This window comes from Molothrus aeneus, chromosome 2 (genome assembly GCF_037042795.1).
Source record: "Molothrus aeneus isolate 106 chromosome 2, BPBGC_Maene_1.0, whole genome shotgun sequence".
NCBI lineage: Eukaryota > Metazoa > Chordata > Aves > Passeriformes > Icteridae > Molothrus > Molothrus aeneus.
Genome location: NC_089647.1, coordinates 39,952,850 through 39,972,171, shown reverse-complemented (window position 1 = coordinate 39,972,171; position 19,322 = coordinate 39,952,850). Strand labels below are relative to the sequence as shown.

The 19,322-nt window shown below is 36.1% G+C and overlaps 1 protein-coding gene across 1 annotated transcript in view; it reads right to left on the bottom strand.

Moving 5' to 3' along the window:
• Nucleotides 1–1,762: 1,762 nt before the first annotated feature.
• The window catches only part of ARHGAP42 (Rho GTPase activating protein 42), a 136,877-nt gene continuing 119,317 nt past the window's right edge, over nucleotides 1,763–19,322 (bottom strand). Inside the window, exons 16-24 of the mRNA XM_066544733.1 lie at nucleotides 18,203–18,261; nucleotides 17,323–17,428; nucleotides 12,939–13,098; nucleotides 10,997–11,141; nucleotides 8,730–9,110; nucleotides 7,523–7,679; nucleotides 6,366–6,428; nucleotides 2,248–2,327; nucleotides 1,763–2,039 (exon numbers count right to left, since the gene is read on the bottom strand). Coding sequence (XP_066400830.1) covers nucleotides 1,951–2,039; nucleotides 2,248–2,327; nucleotides 6,366–6,428; nucleotides 7,523–7,679; nucleotides 8,730–9,110; nucleotides 10,997–11,141; nucleotides 12,939–13,098; nucleotides 17,323–17,428; nucleotides 18,203–18,261 — 1,240 coding nt within the window. The 3' untranslated portion in view covers nucleotides 1,763–1,950. The remainder of the gene's footprint in view (nucleotides 2,040–2,247; nucleotides 2,328–6,365; nucleotides 6,429–7,522; nucleotides 7,680–8,729; nucleotides 9,111–10,996; nucleotides 11,142–12,938; nucleotides 13,099–17,322; nucleotides 17,429–18,202; nucleotides 18,262–19,322) is intronic.

The window sequence follows — 19,322 nt, the reverse complement described above, 5'->3', positions numbered from 1 at the left end:
CTGGGCAAATGATGAGCACACACAAGTCTGCCTTCACTGCCAGTGCCATCTGGAACAACCCTTCATCACCATGCACTGGGCACAGTCTGGATTTAAGATGAAGTGAAATGTGTTTTGGGATTAATAAAACTGTTTAGGGTCAAGAAAGAACCCAGGTCATTCAGTCACTAATGCCTGGGGTCTATACTCAACTGCCTGCAGCCAGTCTTGCTCAGACTCCTCCTCTGAAAAAACAATTTTTGGAAAAATGTTCTTTGAGCCTCTCTCTTTCTCTGATCATCACTCAATAATTGAATTAGTGAGGAGAACGATCCTGCAGGATTCTGCCACCAGCCTGAAATCCAGCAACTGCTCTGAAGAATTCATGCACTACATGTAAGTAAAGAAAGTTCTGGTGTGCTACTTTGTGTTGGTGATGAATCTTACTTTTCAATTTAAATAAGAAAAAGGCTATGGAAAGAAAAAAACAGCAGGTCAAAAATTACTGATGTTTTTAGCCCTAACAGCAGTTCTTCTTTAAATTTTCTTCAAGCAGTGTAGGACTTAGAAATCAACAGATGATTTGTATGTTGATTTCTGCTACTGAAGAAAGAACTGAGCTTTGACATATCTATGAAACTAAGCCTAGATAGTTCTATGAACCAGTGAATAGTTTTGGAAGCACTGGTGTTGAAGAAATACTAAGATGGAGGTTAAATGTCATGGTTTTCAATCAGGAATGGCAAGTAGCCAAGCAAGCAGTGCATGTTTTCCCTCAAGGTGTACAAGAAAACTGCTCAGACTGAGAAAGCTACTTAGTGTTTCTGGGGTTTTCTTTGACTTGGTTTTATTTGCTTTTTTTTTTGGTTTTCAGTCCTACCAGGAGCAATCAATAGGTCTTTTCAACACCTTTGAAAAGTAAGGATTTTTTATTCTGTGGAAGGAGAGAATCTTTGTCAAATATTTTAGCAGAAGTCAGGAGAAATAACACTAAGTAGTTTTATTGCTACATGGAGCTTTTAGCATTCATAGCTTTTAAAATTGACTAGTTCACAGGTCATTTGTCTTATTTGCAATGAAAAAAGAATGAGTTACAATTTATCTCAGGTTTCAAAACATACTGCTGTTTTTCACTGCTCACTTCACATGACTCCCAGTCAGTCCAGATTCAGCATCTCCTTGTTTTCTACAGATGTTCTGGGACACAGAGAGAATATCTTCCAGATGATGGTTATCATTGAAATAAAAGCTGTTAATATTATCTATGCTGATACAGAAAGCAGGAAAGAAATCTACTAAGTATTTGAATGAAACATTCATTAAACATATCACATTTTGAATGAGCATTCACTGTGCAGGCAGTGTATAAACTGATATTATCAGCTGTATAAATTCTATACCATATTGTAACTCAATGACTAACAGAAGTCCCAACTTCTGATTTGCAGTAAAGTAATTGCTTATGTGAAATGATTAGGATCAATTTTAGAATCAAGTTTTCTAAGGGAGAATTCAGATCACAATAGAAGTAGTACTTACATTATGAAAAAGTCCACGATTTTCCATATTAAAAACCATAGATTACAAGAAATGTCATAGAGTGCACTGCCTCTAAATTTCACATTTCTGTGAGCAACATCCTCGGACCTGAAAGTCTGCAGCTAAATAGCATTTTTTTAAAATTTATTTTATTGCTCTAGAGTTCCTTACCCATAAAGGAAGAACAGAACAACCCTTTTCAAACAATGGAAGTTATTTAAACAGAGTACCGTCCTCAGCACAGAAACTGTTAACTGTTTCATCACATTCTGTTCCGTTGGCAGGGAGCTCTGTAACCTGCAGCTGCAGCATCTGAAGGAAATCTACCACTCAGCTAAGGGGCTGATCCCATATCTGTGTCAGATAAAAATCATAGTGCTTATTATTTGTTACCATGGATACCATGAAGATATTGCTGTCCACTAAAGATTACTAGAGGAAGACAACATAATTCTCAGGAACTAGTCCTGTTTTGCCTTCATAAGTTGCCTTTAACCAGCCTGGTTCCACTGATGGATACACTGCAAAAAAACATATACACAACTTTAAACACTGTTAAAAATCCCATACATGCTACATATATTTATTTAGATGGTATTTATTCAAGAGCAATTGAAAAATCAGGGCAAAAGCTGAGAGCTAAAAATGGAATTATGCCCCCATTTTGTAATACAGTTCAGTTTTTATAGGTTCTTTTTAATATGTAAGGCAATGTAGAAAAAATCTTACCATTAGAAAATATTGCCCCCTGGGGGAAAGACAGCTCATGACTATGCTCAGCCTTACAGGAATACATGGCTTTTGCTTGTCTGAAAGAAAAAAATACAGGCTTGCAATTAATGAGATAACAAGGAAAAGGGCATAAAGGAAATTAAAACCTGGGAATAAGCAGATGTACAATTGTTATATGATAACGACTGGTTACACGGCAATTCAGAGGAGTAGAATTATAGTCGATAATAACTTCAAGCTTACTGGAGTTAACAAGCATGTTATTGCAGAAAAAAGCACTCCATCCCACTTAGATATTTAAACAGGAATATAATTTGGAACTTTTAAAATGAAGTTGTTCATTCAAATAAGTACTGAAATGAGCATACTTTTTGAAGCAAGCCATGGATTGCCTGGAGACAAATTCAAAAGTGATCATCAAGTCATTAAAGGTCTAAAAACTTGACCTGTGAGAAACTATTGTTAATAGGTCTACAGAGGAAAATAATACTTAGAAAGTAAACATGAGACAAAAAGGAGTAATGATTCTGTGCCAGAGAAGGAGGACAGGAAAAGTAACCTCTTGGGGTCTGGCACTATGATTCTGCAAAGTACAAAATGAAGGTTTGAACATGAAGATTGAAATTAGTTCTCTTTAGATTCCTGCACTTCACCTAATACCTTGATGTTAACTTACACACTCAGAACAATTTTACATGAGCTACCAATTTTTCTGAATTTCTTTAAACCCACACTACGTTAAGTGAAGATGAACTTGTTGATTACTTCACCTTTGTGTGATATGATGGGGAATTGCCAGCTGAGGTTTCATTCTAGCCAGGATTTATCTCAGTGACCCAATATGTGACCCGTGGCAAAGTTTAAAATTTTTTGCATACTTTTTGAGAATGTCTATATGCAAGTGGCATGTAATCTATCATGTCTTTCTCCCAAAATAGTGAGATATAAGAGGTGCATGATAGATTAATTAAGAGTGCCACATCATAAGCATTATCATCATTCATTTGAACCTTTAAAAGTGTATGATAGTGGATGGGCATATTCTGAAGTTTTTATGTGAGAGCTTTCCAGAGATGATTTGTCCCTCTGAATAAAAAGCTTTGCTGTTGGTTCTTTGACTTGTGACTGGACTAAATGGCATGTTTTGTCTTCATCTCAAGAGAACTAATAGCTCCTCAAGGGTTACATTCTCAGGATGAGATTTTCAGAGGAGATCAGGAATTTTGAATTGTACAATATCCAAGGGGCAGTTTATTTTCAGGGAAATATTTCTGATTTTTAGTACTGTCATCCTGGTTTCATCCCATCAGCTAACTAAAACAAGATGAGCACTGGATCCCTGTTTGTTCACTTTGCTTAAATGTTAGCTTGCTCTCTGGCTGGTGTAGACTGCTCTGAGTAGAGTTTTCCCAAAAGAACTCCTTGGTGCCTCCTGTTGTGAAGAGTTTGCCACCTACACTTGACAAGATAGATGTCTTGATTCATTATTCTATTTAATCTGTACAAGTTTGTGTGAAGGTCACACATAAACTAAAATTATTTAATCTTCTTTTTCCTCAAAGCTATGGAGAGCACTACAGATGTTCTAATTATCCTGACCCAAATCAGTAACACTATGACAAAACAGCCTGTTGGGATGGGTTGACTCGTGAATGACTCCTTGTTATGCAAACCCAATACACCTGTGTGGCATAATCATGGATTTTACACATCTGAAACAGTAGAGTAACTGTTAAAGATTGCTGTAATTGTAATAAAGTAGTAGGTAATGAATTTACTAAATCACAGGGATTATTTCAAATCTGAATAATTTTACTATCAAGCCAGGTCCCCATGTTAATAATGGGACACCTGAGTAATACTGTGACAAAAGACATTTAAGGCAATATTTGTATACAAGGAGAGAAAACAGGTCAAATAATGCATTAAAAAAGAGGACATACAACTCATTAGAGACCTGTTGCATCATACAAAGTGAGAAAGCAGGGGTGCAAACACTGAATATAAGAAGAAACTAAGTAGGACCAGACCACTGTGGCAGTAAAATCTCAAGTGCAGCATTACCTGCTGCAATACAGAAAACAATGTGAGACTGCAAAACCATACAGGTATTTTTGATCTGCCCTCTGTGCAAAAGACCACAGCAGGCAACAGGTGCCTCAAGCAGGGATGAAGTTACTTACATTCTATAATGCAGAGGTAAGCAGTAGCTTGAAATTTATCTTAGCAGGGTAAATTACCCATGCAGAGAGTCCAAGACTCTTGACTTGAGTATTTCTGGTATCAAAACAGGCAGCTTAAAAATAGTTTTTCTGCCTTACACTCAGTCCTGCATACATTCAATGGTTATCAGAGTTATGAACACAGGAGGCATTTCTTCTGCATGATCAAGTTGTAATTACCATAATTCCTATCTACTTCAGAGCCAAAAAAACCCCAAAACAACAAAGTCTAATCTACAGTTTTAAATCAGCCTTCATGTTCATAAAATGCAGCTAAATAATAGCTGGTTTAATTTAAATAATTAATAATTTAATTTAATTTTTAATTTAATTTAAATAATTAATAATTTAAAAATCATACTCCGACTTAAGCAGCACTATAAGAACAGCTGAGCTATTACTGATTTCTTCCTCATTCTGCCTGCTGACCTCCCATTTTCCGTTTTCCTTGCTCCTGTTGCTCTTCTACCTTCTTATGAAGGCTGAAGTAGAGGAGCTATTCAGCCTTTCAATGTTTTCAGCTTTGTTATCTCCTCTCCACATCCATTACCAAACTGCTACTTTTTCCTTTGTCAGATTTTTGCTTCTTACATGCTTTTTATATACAGACGGCATAGGCTCTGAAGGAACAACAGGAGAGAGTTTGAAAGAAGGAAGTAATACAAAATAAGAAAAGGAACAGTGTTGAAAATGAAATGAGGAAGGACTGGTGAAGCAGTCATTGCTTTGAACTTAGGGCACTGGCTTAAGAACATTCTTCTTTTATACTTTTTTCACTTAAATTATTGCCCTGATCTTTTCACACCCCTTTCCTCTCCTGCCACCCTCCTTTTTGTTCATCTTACAGTTCATGGTACTACACAAAACAAGAGCCTTGATTCCTGAAAGCTGCTTCTCTCACAAAATCAGTAGGCCTTTGCAAGAGAGCTTTTTCTTTCCCCCTCCTGCTAGATCTGCCAGAGAGGACAGACGCATTCCACGGCCACACATTTTTCAGCATGTTGGCATCTTCCTTTACATCTGTGCTCCTTTAGGCTACTACTTCTGGATTCATGGATTGACATCTTTTTTTCATGGGTCAACAGTTCTGATTAGTTATGGGTTTATCAGTGAGTAAAGCAGTGATCTGCTCTAAATCTCTGTTCTGTCTCAAAGAATTTTAAAAGTTGGGACAGTGAGAAGAGAGACATGTTTTCATACAACTATTTACTTAGCTGCTTTGTCTATTAATTGTAAGGAAAGTAGTAATGTACAGAAGATACTGCTTCCTAGACAAACACTTACTAGAAAATTCTAAATTAATTTAATATAAAAATGAATCAAATTAATGAAGTAAATGCGAACAATTGTGAAGAAAATGCCAATACTTTCTGCTGCACACTACCAAGAAGAAAGGTTAACAGTTTCTCCAGACAGACACTGAGGCATGGAAGGTGTGATGGTAAAGACAGAAATCCTGATCAAGTTAATCTTGAACTTTCTAAAGTAGATGTTATTCCAGACCTGCCTATATGAGCAAATTACCATAAACCAGCAGGTTTGCTACTCTGCTGAAGCTGTTCCATACAAACAGCTGTATGGAGAAAATACAGCACCCTCATCCTAATTTAAATACTGGTAATTTTCTCTTGTATCTGTGTCCTTAAGCAGACAGCTGACCTGACCGTCTCTCACTATTCCCCCAGGTGAGAGAATAACCAGACTGGCTGCTATTATCTGTGAAATTTAGCTTTCTTTTGAGGAAAGGATGAGCTTAGTAAACCAAAAAATTTTCACATGCCACTGGATGCTGTCCAAAAGACACAGAACAAAGCTCCAACACTTCTTTTCAATCCCTGAGGCCAGCAAAACAGAAAGGATTTTACAGGATGTCAAACAGTTTGTAGCACTTACCGTCCTGAAGAGACTTGTTTAAGTGAACCAGCACTTTCGAACAACTGCGCTCTTGCAGCCACTCTGAAAATAAATGCAAAGCCTTGCTTTACACTGCACACACTAGTTTCACTTCTAATCATTTAAAGACATGGACACATTTGAATTTTCTTTCTTTTTAATTATTCATTTACATACCTATTTACCAGACTTTTTAAGGGTGTAACCTAACTGGGGCAACAGACTTCCACATGCTCCAGTGCCATGCTGAGTTACCAATGGAAACCTCAACCTTTTGTATTTAGAACTGTATTCATGGATGGCCAACAGATGTATTGGAATTGCTTTTACTGAAAGTCTACCACTCATGCTGGAACTCTGAGCTGTGCAGAATTCTCTGTTTAAGTAAGACACAGGAGTCTGTGAAATGACTATGGTGATCCCTTCCAGATACAAAGTGGAGAGGCTGAATGATATCCTGCAGTATTTGAAAAACTTCTTGATGCTCTGCAGATCTGGAAATACTTGTTCATTGAGACAGAGATATTCTGGGTCAAAGTCAGATCAGGAGAGATTGTACTTTTCAATGTTCTGAAAGCACTGAGAAACATTATTAACCCAAATCTCAAAAGGCTAAATCACAATCTCTATTGCTTGGAACTATCTCCCTTTCAGCATTGAAGAAATAAAACTAAACCAAACCAAACTCCAGCTGTTAAAAATCAACTATTTATGATGCAGCAAATGAAGACACTTCAGAGCTGAAGGTTTGTTTTCTTTTCTTTTTCCTTCCTCCAATTTTGGACTTCCACAAATAAAATCTGATGGTTTTTCTGAGATAACAGCACAGACAGTAAATAGCATTTCTGCTATTTTCTGAAATATTAAATTCCAGAAGAACCAGAGATAGTAATACTAATCATTTTCCTCGGAAACATTTCTACCTTGTCTCCAGTCTAATAAAGTCAATGGTAGTCTTTCCACTGACTTAAACAGACTTTGTGCCATCTCTTTTGTTTACAATTTTAACAAAACTAGATAAATAAATAACAAATACAGAAATATTAAAATCAAGTATTCATGCAGACTTTTTCAATTACTTATGAACATTTCTGGAATGACTTTCTAATACACAATACTGTAACAACACAAATCTCCAAAGGGCCTTAATGACTTACACAGATCCCGGTCTTTGATAGCCATTACTGGATGCAGTATCTAATCTTAATCTCCTGCACATTTTGGGAGGCAAATCAGGGTTTGGTGGAGCCTTTAGTGTATCTTTGGTATCTGTTGAAGATAAGCTCTGTATAGATCCGCTGCAGCTTTTGTTACCTAAAGAAAACATCAAATTATAGGGAACATTAAAGCTGATTTGAATTTGTTACAAAACATGTATAACTGTGCAAAGCAAAGGTCGTGCTGTTGTTGTTGAGGTTTTTTTTTCTTTTTTTTAGGAGTCAAAACAGGAAGAGAAACTACTTACTAAGAGCGAGAAAAACCATTTTTCAGGTGAAAAGCCAGGAGAATAGACTCAACAGAAAGAATGAGGAAATGACACTAAAATTGAGAAGGCTAAAAAATTACATTGCAATTACATGGCTAGATAGTACAATCACTAAAAAGTGACAATAAAAGCATTTATAAAGTAGTACTTTGCATAAAATTGAAAAAAATTCACAGGGAAATGGTTCTCAGGAAGTCAACTGATCAAAGCAGTGTGAAATCAGACCACAATAATTTGTATGAATTAACATTTCGATATCCACAAAAGCTTCATGCAGTTTAAGAAATATACTTCGGAGTAAATGATCATGATTTGCCTTAAACAATTGCCACTGCAACTTGATAAAGGAAATCTATATGTTTATAGACTGTATAGCACACAAAAGATGTCCTTTTAATGAATATAAGCCATGTCCACATGTGTTCTTCCAGGGACCTTCTCAGTGGATTGCTGCCTTGTTTCCATGGATGTTCTGCAAGATGAAAACAGCATCTGCTTCTCTCCTTATGCCAAAGACCAACCAATGCTTAATAATGCTTTACACACTGTCATAATACAGAGATCCAAAAATACAAGCACAATACCTCTAATATTGATATTTATAATCTATAGTATTATTCTGTATCAAATTATAGATGAATTGTAGGAGTATAGAAGGTGATCTAAATTTGAAAAACATTTTTTTTAAGGTGTGTGAACCGTGCAGGTTATAAGCAATGGAAATATGTCAGAAGCAGTTTGAAAACTGAAACAACATACCACAAAAATTAAAAACAAGCAAACAAACAAGACTAATGAGTATCATTAACTTTCAGATCCAGCTCTTGTTTTCTGACGCATAAGATAACACTGATGTGATAAAAGACCTTGGAAATTACCTTCAGCTGATGGAATTGATCTAAGGGAAGATGCTGAAGACCTTTTCAGCCCAGACAGACTGTAGGAACTCTTTTTGGTCGGGTCTGTTGGTGGAGAGGCATTTTCTGGTCCAGTGACGGAAGCTACACTTTGGCAGTCTGATTCCACATCTGTTTTGGTTGCATCCTCCTTTGATGAGGACTCTGGACTTGTAGTCCACAGGCCTGAACTTTTCTGGCCATTAGAAGAAGAGGGAGAGGCAATCCATGGAATCCCTCCTGATTTCTCCCTTGGCTGTGAGGGCGTACACTTGGTGGTGCTGTTCTGCTCGGAGGAGTGAGAAGACAGAGATTCGATGCTGCCCATGGGAGTGCTGTCAGGGCTACTGCTGTATGAGTCACCTAGGGAGGAGGCAGGGGAAGGGAGAGAGAGTGAAAAATCTGCATTTTCTAATCATGTACATTTCTTTCATGCCACTTTTAGCTCTTTTGTACCTTGTTATCAAATTCATTAATTTGTGGTTTCCTGCACGAAGAACACAACTCTTTTTTTTTATTTACGACTTGAATACTCATCTTGCCCATTTACGGAGCATTAGTCCCTTGAAAGTCACAAGATTGGCTAATGTATTTTTTGTCAGATGCATTTTCTGTAATTTTTTATCATTCCCTACCATATGAAACTTGCAGCTCTTTTCTCACCCCATACAGATTTCCTTTATTTCCCGCAATATAATTGTGTCCATGCTTCATTTAAATGATGACTTAAAACCATCTTGTACTCTGAAAATGTTATTGCCAGAAGCCTTGGCTCCCTCATACCTGCCACACTGAGAGATATTTGGTAAGAAGAGTACTTCTGCTTCTACCTCAGTGTTTCAGGGCACAAGTGAGATACTAATTGGAACTTGTTTACACAAGTGCTGAGTTTCAGCTAATAAGCAAAACACTAATGGAGAGCTGTTGGATCAGAACCAGTGGCAATCAAACTGCCACCATCACAGAAGTCATACAATCATTTGGGTTGCAAAAGACCCCCAGGATCATTGAATCTAACCTTTCACTGAACACCCCAACGTCAACTGAAGCATGGTACTAAATGTCATGTCATTTCTTGAATATTTTAAGGGGTGGAGACTCCACCACTTCCCCGATAAGTCCATTTCAATGCTTGACAAGCCCTTCAGCGAGGAAATTCTTCCTGATGTCCAACCTGAATCTTCCCTGGCATAGCCTGAAGAAACTTGTATGCATTATGTGAAATACTTGCATAGAAATATCCCGTTTTTATACTGATATTCATTCATTGCAGCCACACAGTGAAAAACACCTGAAACTTGCCCAGTTTATCCTCTGGTGAGTGTAACTGACTTCTCCTTTGTAACTTCTTACTTGGGACTCCATCCCGTTCACACTGGCAATCCATGTGCATGGAGCTATTGTTATTTAGTATTTAAACTCTGCCTGGCTGGAAACAAGTAACATAGGCCTATGGAAAGTGCAGCAGCTGTGCAAGAATATACTGAGGATAGATTTCTAAACATTACAGACTTCAGAATTACTACAGATGCTCAAGAATAGATGCACTTTAGCTGTGGATTAACTTACTGATCCAGTCTCATCTAAATCTTTTTGAGGAACCAAGGGACACAGAAATTCTTTAGGAAGTCTGTTGCAGTAGTGACTTAAGCTTTTATAAAGTTTCAATACTCCTTAAAAGTCCAGCCAGTAAGTAAAAAATTGGTGACCCAAATGGATGAGAATGAATGAAGTAAAAATTTTTAATTACATCTATAAAAAATTAAGTAAGTATTCTAAACAAGCAGTGGATTATAGATAAAACTCCCTGTTGTTAAACAGTAAGCCATATGATGAGTATACTGCTTCTCCCAGGAATATTAGAGTTGGTTTCCATTCCAGAAAACCTAAGAAAGTTTCAGTGGTTTTGGCAGCTGAGGCAGTGGCTGACTTTGAAGGAATGACCACAGTTTCATGCATGTGAAACAAGCCAAGTGATGGTTTTGATCTCCTATCCTTTACTGAATTACATTTGTTATAGGAGGATATAATGTTTAAATTGAACACAGTATGCAACATAAGACTTGCCTATAACCAAACATCTTTCCTTACTCAGAAGTGAGGAATGCAGCCAGTCAAGAGTGCTGCTGTGACTCAAAGAGGTTAAAAAGCTGATGATCATTGGAATACAGTATCTATAGGATATTATTCAGGCAAAGTTAAAAGATCACATAAAAAGCAAGATAACCAGTATGGAATGACAAACTTACTGTCAGGATCTGCTAGACATGGTGTGTACCTTCCTTTGGGTTTACGTGAGCCTGTGGAGAGACAAATTGCTCTTGTTCTTCTTGAACTCGATCGGGACTGAGGCTGGGGAAGAGGAATATTGGGGTCTGGTGCCGTGTGAAATATCTGCATGATTAGAAAAAGAGAAAAAATGACATTAAACAACAGAGATACTCTTACACTTTCATTATTAATCCATTTGTTTTCCTCCCCACTATGCTTGAAATTAACACTAACATAGTCTCATACATTACAAAAGAGTAAAGGCACAGAATATAAGCTTTGCTTTGATCTCATTTTACAACTCAAGAACCACAATACTGAGCTGTACTTAATATTTGTATTAATTTGTTGAAATAGATTTATTTTCTATCTCTTGTTAAGAAGGGCTTAACAGTTAAAATTGTAAAACAAAATAGGTGCCTACTAATGACTCTTATCCAAGAAGTAACATATTTTTTAAATATTATGACAAAGTTGATTTTTTTTTGCTCTGTGTTCCAGAGAAAGTTTTTATACATCACAGAAATACGTCACAGTCGTAACTTATTACAATCAAATTTGGATTTCAGAAAGCTTTATTTGACCAAACAAGTCAAGTTTAATGAGGAACAACTTTACGTTTAAGGCATCTCCTGCTTCTTATCTCTTACATACCAGTGCTGCCACTGGTCAATTTTGCACTTCATTGCTGCAAAAAAACTCAATTTTTTACCATGCTATGCCAGAAGGCATCTCTGAAAGGATTTCTGGGCTCTCTAGCTATAGGGCATTCCCAAAAGAAGATGAAGCAAACCATGAAAAGACACCTTTGTGCCATTCATAGAAGTGGAAGAAAGCAAATATACTTCTATAGTAGGAAATACTTGGATGGACATCTTGAGATGCTCTCGGAGTACATTAAAACTGTAGTAAGCCCTAGTGAGTAGCAAATCAATATAAAAACATTTCTGTAGACAGTGAAATAGAGCAGGAGTGGCTTTGGTTGTGCAGTCATAGTCTTTGTGATGAATGAACTCTGATTTTCTGGAGAAGAAATTCAGTATTGGAAAAATGCAATATATATGTTTTGCAATCAGAGCCAAGAAGTCTATCAGGTTCATAGCCATTTTGAGGAGTCCCTATGAAATATGATACCAAGCTGTACTGTCAGCACCTACTGATCAACCAGGGGATCCTGGTATTGACTGGGAGCTGCCCCTTAGCTGATTAGTATGCGATGAAAGAAATTAAAATTTTTTTCACTTTGTTTTGTCAGTCATCAGAGGGCTGATGACATAGCTCAACTAAGATCCTCAGAATAAAATTCCTTTTGAGTACAGTAAGTAAAGGAGGTCTTGAATGTTCGGCTGAATTCTGAAATCCAATAGTTTAAAATTAAAACAAAAAATCTGGGGAGCTTTCAGTGAAGCTGATACCAGCAATGGTAGTGACTGAAAGAAAGTGTGTAAGATTTCCTGTTCAAATCCTTCTCAACCCTTATAGTGACTAATCACCACTATACAGCTGACATGTCCCCTAAGAACAGCAATGGCCAGAAACACCCTGACCTGATGCACTCAGAGAGGAATCCCTGCATTCACCCAGAGTGAACCTTCATACAATGGTAGCAAGAAAGAGCTGGAACAGCCAGGAGCAAAGTTATGACCTTCTGTTTCTAGACTCAGGAAGCAATCTTCAGAAAGCAACTGAAGATTCAGAGCAATGCCTTCAAAGCATGGAAAATTATGCCTTGGATCTGTACCTTGCACAGCCATGAAACACTTGCTAGGAATATAGATTCATAGCATGGAGTGGGAAGAAGTTATTATTTCTATTAATGACCTTCTACACATTTTGGACTCTATTCTTAAAGACTTAATGATGGCAATGAAAATGAGAACTTAGTTCCACTCCATAACAAAACAGATGATTTCTTTCTACCTTTTCATAATGTTCTATCAGAATTTCAACGACGATATTCTGAAACTTAATGTTCATCATAGCAGCCACGGTTTCTTCTTGTGCTCTCATCAGAGTTGGTCCAAAGATAACACCAAGGTTGGATACAGTCATTAGATTTTGTTGACTGTGCAATGATACCCTTTAAATGAACACAAATAGTATGTGATTTAATTAGTGTGCTAAACTACAATTTTAACAGGCAAAAACTTGCTAAGACTACTATTTTTACAAGATCCCAAGTTCATGTCTCTCTTTAAAATACATTTTTAAAACATCCACTTACACTAGAATCAAAATACAATGTAGTACAACTACTATGTTTCCATTAAGGCTCCTATCATTCAATAACTTAATGGATAATGAGTATGCCCTCCTAGAGTAGTATTTCAATTCCTGATACACCTGACAGGGAGAGGCAACTGTATTTGGAGTTCTACATAAAGAGATTGAGAAAATCTACAGTTTAGAAGTCTTAGGGCAAGCACTATCTCTCTCCAATGATTATATAGGTCCTCACATACTTTCAACTGGTGCTGTGTGGTAACAGAGATCTATCATATACCTTAGTGTTCATGTAAAGGAATGAAGCTTACTTACTGAAAACACTTAATTTGCAATAGGATCTCTTTATCAATTTGATGAAGACATGGGATCAATGGATTAAGTGAAATTATTGTTTCTGTGTGATAGATAACATTAGATGATCATAATGACATCTGGCTTTAAAATATATTAACATTGAACTTCTGTATATTCTGCTATCATATACTTTACCTCTTCAGTTTTTTTTTCTTTTTAATGTAGAATTTAAAAGCTTAGTTTTCCCAATAATTTATCACATAGTTAAATCTCAATCAGTAATATTCAATGCCCCATTTCTCTACTCACTACTAAGATTTGCCAATTAAAAACTGTATCATCATAGATCCTTTGAAAAAACTGCCAGTGATTCCCCAGTCACAGCTGCCCTATTGCCTCATTTCTGAGGAATATTATGCCAAGTCAGGATTTTAAAATCACTTTAATGCCTAATCTTATTGAATCTGTTACCAAATGGAACTTATTAATGAGGCACTGGGTCCCATTTTCCTCTTCCTTCTCACTGCCATCTGCTACTATCATCAAGCTGAGCATTTTTAGCCATTTCCTACACAATTAAAATAACTCTTTCAACTTTTAAAATTAAGAAATAGTAAAATCTATAAAACATTCCCTTCAATTTGGGGCAGGAAGATTTTAGCAACCCATTTACATCAAGAAGTAGGAGAAATATGTGAAAGGGTTTTGTATAGGATGCAGCACGATTATAAACTGCAGGAAAACAAATGCATAACTTCTTACATATTTCTTATATTGCTTCAATAAGTTACCTCAAAACTTTCCGAAATGTTACCTCAGACAAACACACTGGCAGAGATTATTATTTGGAAGCCATATCATGAAAATGATTCCACTGTTAAAGCACATTTTTAGCTTAATTTAACTTTCTCTGAAACAGATCTTAGGTTTATCTTAGATGACTAAGGATCTTCTGGGAAGTCCACTAGTATTTTAATGAAACTGGAATGCTGAATAACTCAGCTCTAGATATGCTATAAAAAAACTTTAAAAAACCCTCCCTTTGCAATGTTACTCTGCTGTGTGCTGCATAGTAACTGTAGAGGTCTGTTACACAAATACTACAATCTTATAGCATAAGAGAGAAGGTAGTGTTTGCCTGGTGTTTGGGTTTCCATGGTTACAAATTTGGGAGCTTGGTTAATAAAAGAAATGGCGAATTCAATAACACTGCAGCACGAAAGGGCTTTCTACAACGCATTTCAAAGGCTCAATTTCTTGCAAAAGAGAAAGAACCCAGGGCTGTAAATGGATCATTTTGATAGCCACTTTCTCCTGACCCACACCTACTGGTGCTGAGCTACAGCACAGACACAAGCTGAGGTAATCATGCATTTCAGGTAGCTGTAGGGCATTCATGGAAATGCCATTGCTTTCTCCTCAGAATCTCTTCATTTGATGTATCACCAGCAAATCTGTGATACTGCCAGACTGCTGACTCCCAGCTGCCTACCACAGAAAAGCATTATGTTGTTAAATCATACCAAAGAATGATTCATTCTTTATAGTAGACATAATTTGACTAGATAGGTTTAAAAACCAAAAAATGAGCTACCCATGTGAAAGTAACCCCAAACTTGCCATGTTTGCCTAGCTACTGACTATGTATCCATGCAGTATCATGATTTTCCGGGGTGCTTTTTAGGATGCTTAGGTGCTTTTTTGCCAGTTTTGCTTGTTTGTTTCTAGTATGATCTACATCCCACATCTGATCCTATTTAAATTTGCATGGTAACACAAAAGTCAAGTTGGGCAAAGATGTAAAGAATTAAACCAAGAAAAAAATAACATTATCCTTATTTTATAACCCAGAGCTACAGTATTTTAACTTTGCTGCAAAAACATTTATAAAGGAGCTGAACAGCTAAAAGAAATATAGGAAAGTAATTATGCACTTTGAAATTGGATTTTCAACAAAAGAATGATGAAAACAGGAGGTTGGATTTTTTCCCCAAGTTTTCCCATTTCAATAAAATTAGGCACTTTACCTGCCATTCATCTATTCTTTGAAAAATTTCCAGACAGTGGTAGGAAAAAGATGAGGAAGGAAGATGGCTAATACACTCAAGAGACTAATTTTAAATTCAGTCTCATTAGAATTGCTAGCATAAACAACAGTTGGCAAATTATATGGAAATTAGAAGGGGTGAATTTTATGTTGGAAAGAAAAGTACTGAAGGCATTCAGTGTAAACTTAAGATTACATCTCTATGAAATAAGAATCTCAACAAAGATGAGAAAAGTGAAAGTTAAAGAGAACAATTAAATAAGGGAATACTACAGGTATGCTTTTCTTTGGAATTGCATCTGAGGTCACACTAAGAATAAAGAGAAAAGCAATGAAAAGAAGAAAGCAATCCTTGCCTAACAGTAATTGCACTGACAAATAAGTCTGTTCCTATGCTTATATATTCCTCTAATTTTGAAGCTTCCAGACCAGCAGCTTTTACGAAATTGTTAATCTTTCATTAAATACTTTCACATTTTTGAGGGTTCTGAGGGAGTAGATACTGTATTTTTAAGTTAATTAAACAATTCTGTGAGTAAAGAAACTTACGAAACTTTTTTCCCATCTGGCTCTCTATGTCAGCCCAAGTATAAGGAGAGGCAAGGTCTGCATAATCAGGTTTTGCAATGAATGCATTTACAGCAGCTTGCTATAATGCTAGTTCTCCAGGGGCTAAGGACATAATGGGCTAAAACAATTTTTTTAGGGCTAAATGATTTCCTGTCAAAGAAATGTTCAAAGTTCTCATTTCTATAGCAGGAAGCAAAACTGCATTAGGTTCCACTGTAGACAGCCTGTAGCTTACTGCAGCCTGTAGCTCAAGCTGTGATCAAAAAAGCAAAACATCAGGGTTGTAGTGAATTGAATGAACACAACATGGACTCCTCTCATGTCTTCTAAATGTCTGAGTCATGTGAGCCTTATCTGAACAACTACTGTTTCACTATTCACATTCCCAGATGACTCATAAATGTACTGATACAGCATCCTAAATCAAAAAGAATAATACATATTCAAAAGTACTGAACAAATACCAGCAAAAACTAACCAAAGATGTACAGAAACTTAAGAGAATAAATACTCGTCTTTTTTTTTATCTCACAGTTCATGCCAAGTGTAATTCTGTGAAAACAAAAGGTCACCAATTGAAAGAAATGCAAAATGTTTTCTATCTGACAATTAAAAATGAAGGGAATGTTAATGGAGATTGAAAAGTTGGACATCTATGTAGATATCAAAAATATAAATGAAAATACTTCAAATTAGTGCTTTCAAGTGATACTACACTTCAGACTTGCTAGAGAGAAAAATAAGATCAAACATGAAGAACAGGAATTATCATCTATCTCATTCTATCTCCTTTCTAATCTATCTCATTTCTAAAACACTCTGGGACTTTGAGACAGATTCAAACCAGGTTTCTGTCAACCTCAGCATAGTGTTATATGTTTCTTCTATTTAATTGGTTATAAGAACTGTAGTAAAAGCATGAATGAAAACATTGACTAGGTTTATTTTATAAGCATAGTTTGCAATCTTGGTAACACTTAGTGTTTTTATTCTGTTTCTACAGAGAGTATTATTCCAGTTAAGTTGAGAACAGCATTTTAGAAATCAAATGTAATTTTGAGTGTCATTGTTTCAACACAGAGAATGGATTAAGCAACACTGACAAATTTAAAGCAGAAATCATAACATCTTACAATAATACCAAAGAGAAAAATAAAAAATAATTACTTGACCAAGTGCTTAATAAGGATGTCCAGCATCTCTCTGTTCTTCTCTGGTAATTTATGCACAAGTGCATGAACTGCCTCAACTCTGTAGTTCTGATCATCTGACTCTATTAAACAGAAAACAAAATTTTGATAAATCATAACATGTGCTAAGAAGTGACTACAAATGGCATCAGTGCCTGTATGCTAACACAAACATGCATTAAGGGAAGCCAAACAAAATTAGCTTTCAAATGCTGAGGAAAATTTGATTATATTTATTACACTGTGAAATCTGTATTTCAAGGAACTCGCCTAAAGCAATTACTATCAATATTGGAACCAACAAATTAATGGCAATATTGACTTGATGTGCCATTTCAGTGAAGCCTAAGATTTAATCTAAGAAATATAGATTAAAATAGCTAAAATTATTTTTTGTCTTCTATTCTTCTAAAGACAAGAGAAAATGGAGAAATACCTTCAAATTCTAAACTGAAGTAATTAGAAAAATTATCTCTGCTACCTCTGTATCCAACTACTCCATTTTTGAAAATGAGTTCACTTTTGCTCTTTCTAATTTCTCAAGGCAAGCTAGGAAAATAGAGGTCCCTAGACGAGAGGGATGAATGTTACAAAATAATTATCAGCCTATGTAAAACAAACAAGCAAACATCTAAATGAGGGTTCAAAACTTCATGCAGAAGGCAGTCACACAGAACCACTAAAAAGATCAGAACAAACCACTGAACAGCTTCATCTAGTGTGACTTCTCTGTTTTGAGGGCTGGATCACTGAATATTAGAGCAAGAAGAAAAGTAAAAATAGTGACTGAGGAGATTAGGGGTTAGAAACAATACTACTTTCATGAAAGTACATTTATCATTTTACTTTTTACTTACTAACAGCAACAATGAAATCTTTGTGCAGCTTGAAAGTCATCAGTGGTTCTGAAAGACACCTGGTTGTGAAAAAAACCAGATTTTAAATTTAAAACAGACTCATAATCTAAGTTTTATGAGTGTGATTATGATAGCCCTCAACATCTGCATGATGCTCTATTGGTCCTTGGAAATCCAATTCAGTGATGACGGATTACAGGTAGTATAAAACTCAGTCATGTACACTGTCTGAAAATCAATTTGAATTGAATCTGGTGTCACCATGTAAGTTAATAAGGAAAATGTTACTTCATCACAGAGCCTCAATGCTTCCTGTCTTCCATATTGTAGGACAGGAATAAATATAGCTGCAGCAAGGTATAACAGGCTGCAGAAGCAACCTTTTGCCCAAGAAAAGGCAAAAATATGATGAAATTTGGGACTGAAATTCTGATGTGAGAGATCTTAAAAGAGTCATCATTTGAAAGGCAGACCGTGAGTTCCCTTACAGACAATTACTGCTTGCTTACTCATGTCCAAATTTTACAAATACAGTAGCAACAATGACTTGGGCTTCTGAATATGTATTATAAATTTCTTCAACCAAAGCCAGTCTTTTCAATGAAATGTACATGACCATTCTGCTACAAATCCTAGGCATGTTTTTCCAGGTTAATAGGGATTTCTGATGCTGCCCTTTCTGAGATGACTTGTATAGGAAATGTAGATTTGTAGAAGGCATAGTACACCCACCATATTCTGTCTCTTATCAGCAAAAATGACAGGAGGGGTATTTTATTTGTGAAGATATTAAGAACATAGGATAAAAAAACTATGCTTTTGCTGGGAGTTTCATTCAACCAAAATGTAATGAAATTTTATGGTACACAGCTTAAGGGATTCACAAAGAAAAGACTGAGCACAACATGCTTTGTGGTTAACATAAAAAAAATTAAATTAAAACATGCAATTGAATTTAAGGCTATATAAGGCAGGATATCTTAAAAAGGTTGAAGGTGTGTATTATTGTACATAATCACAGGAATATTAAGCAGGATAATAAAATACTCATTTATTACCATGGCAATGGATATGAGAAATGTATCCAAGAAATATTAACAAGCCAAAGATTAATGGGCCA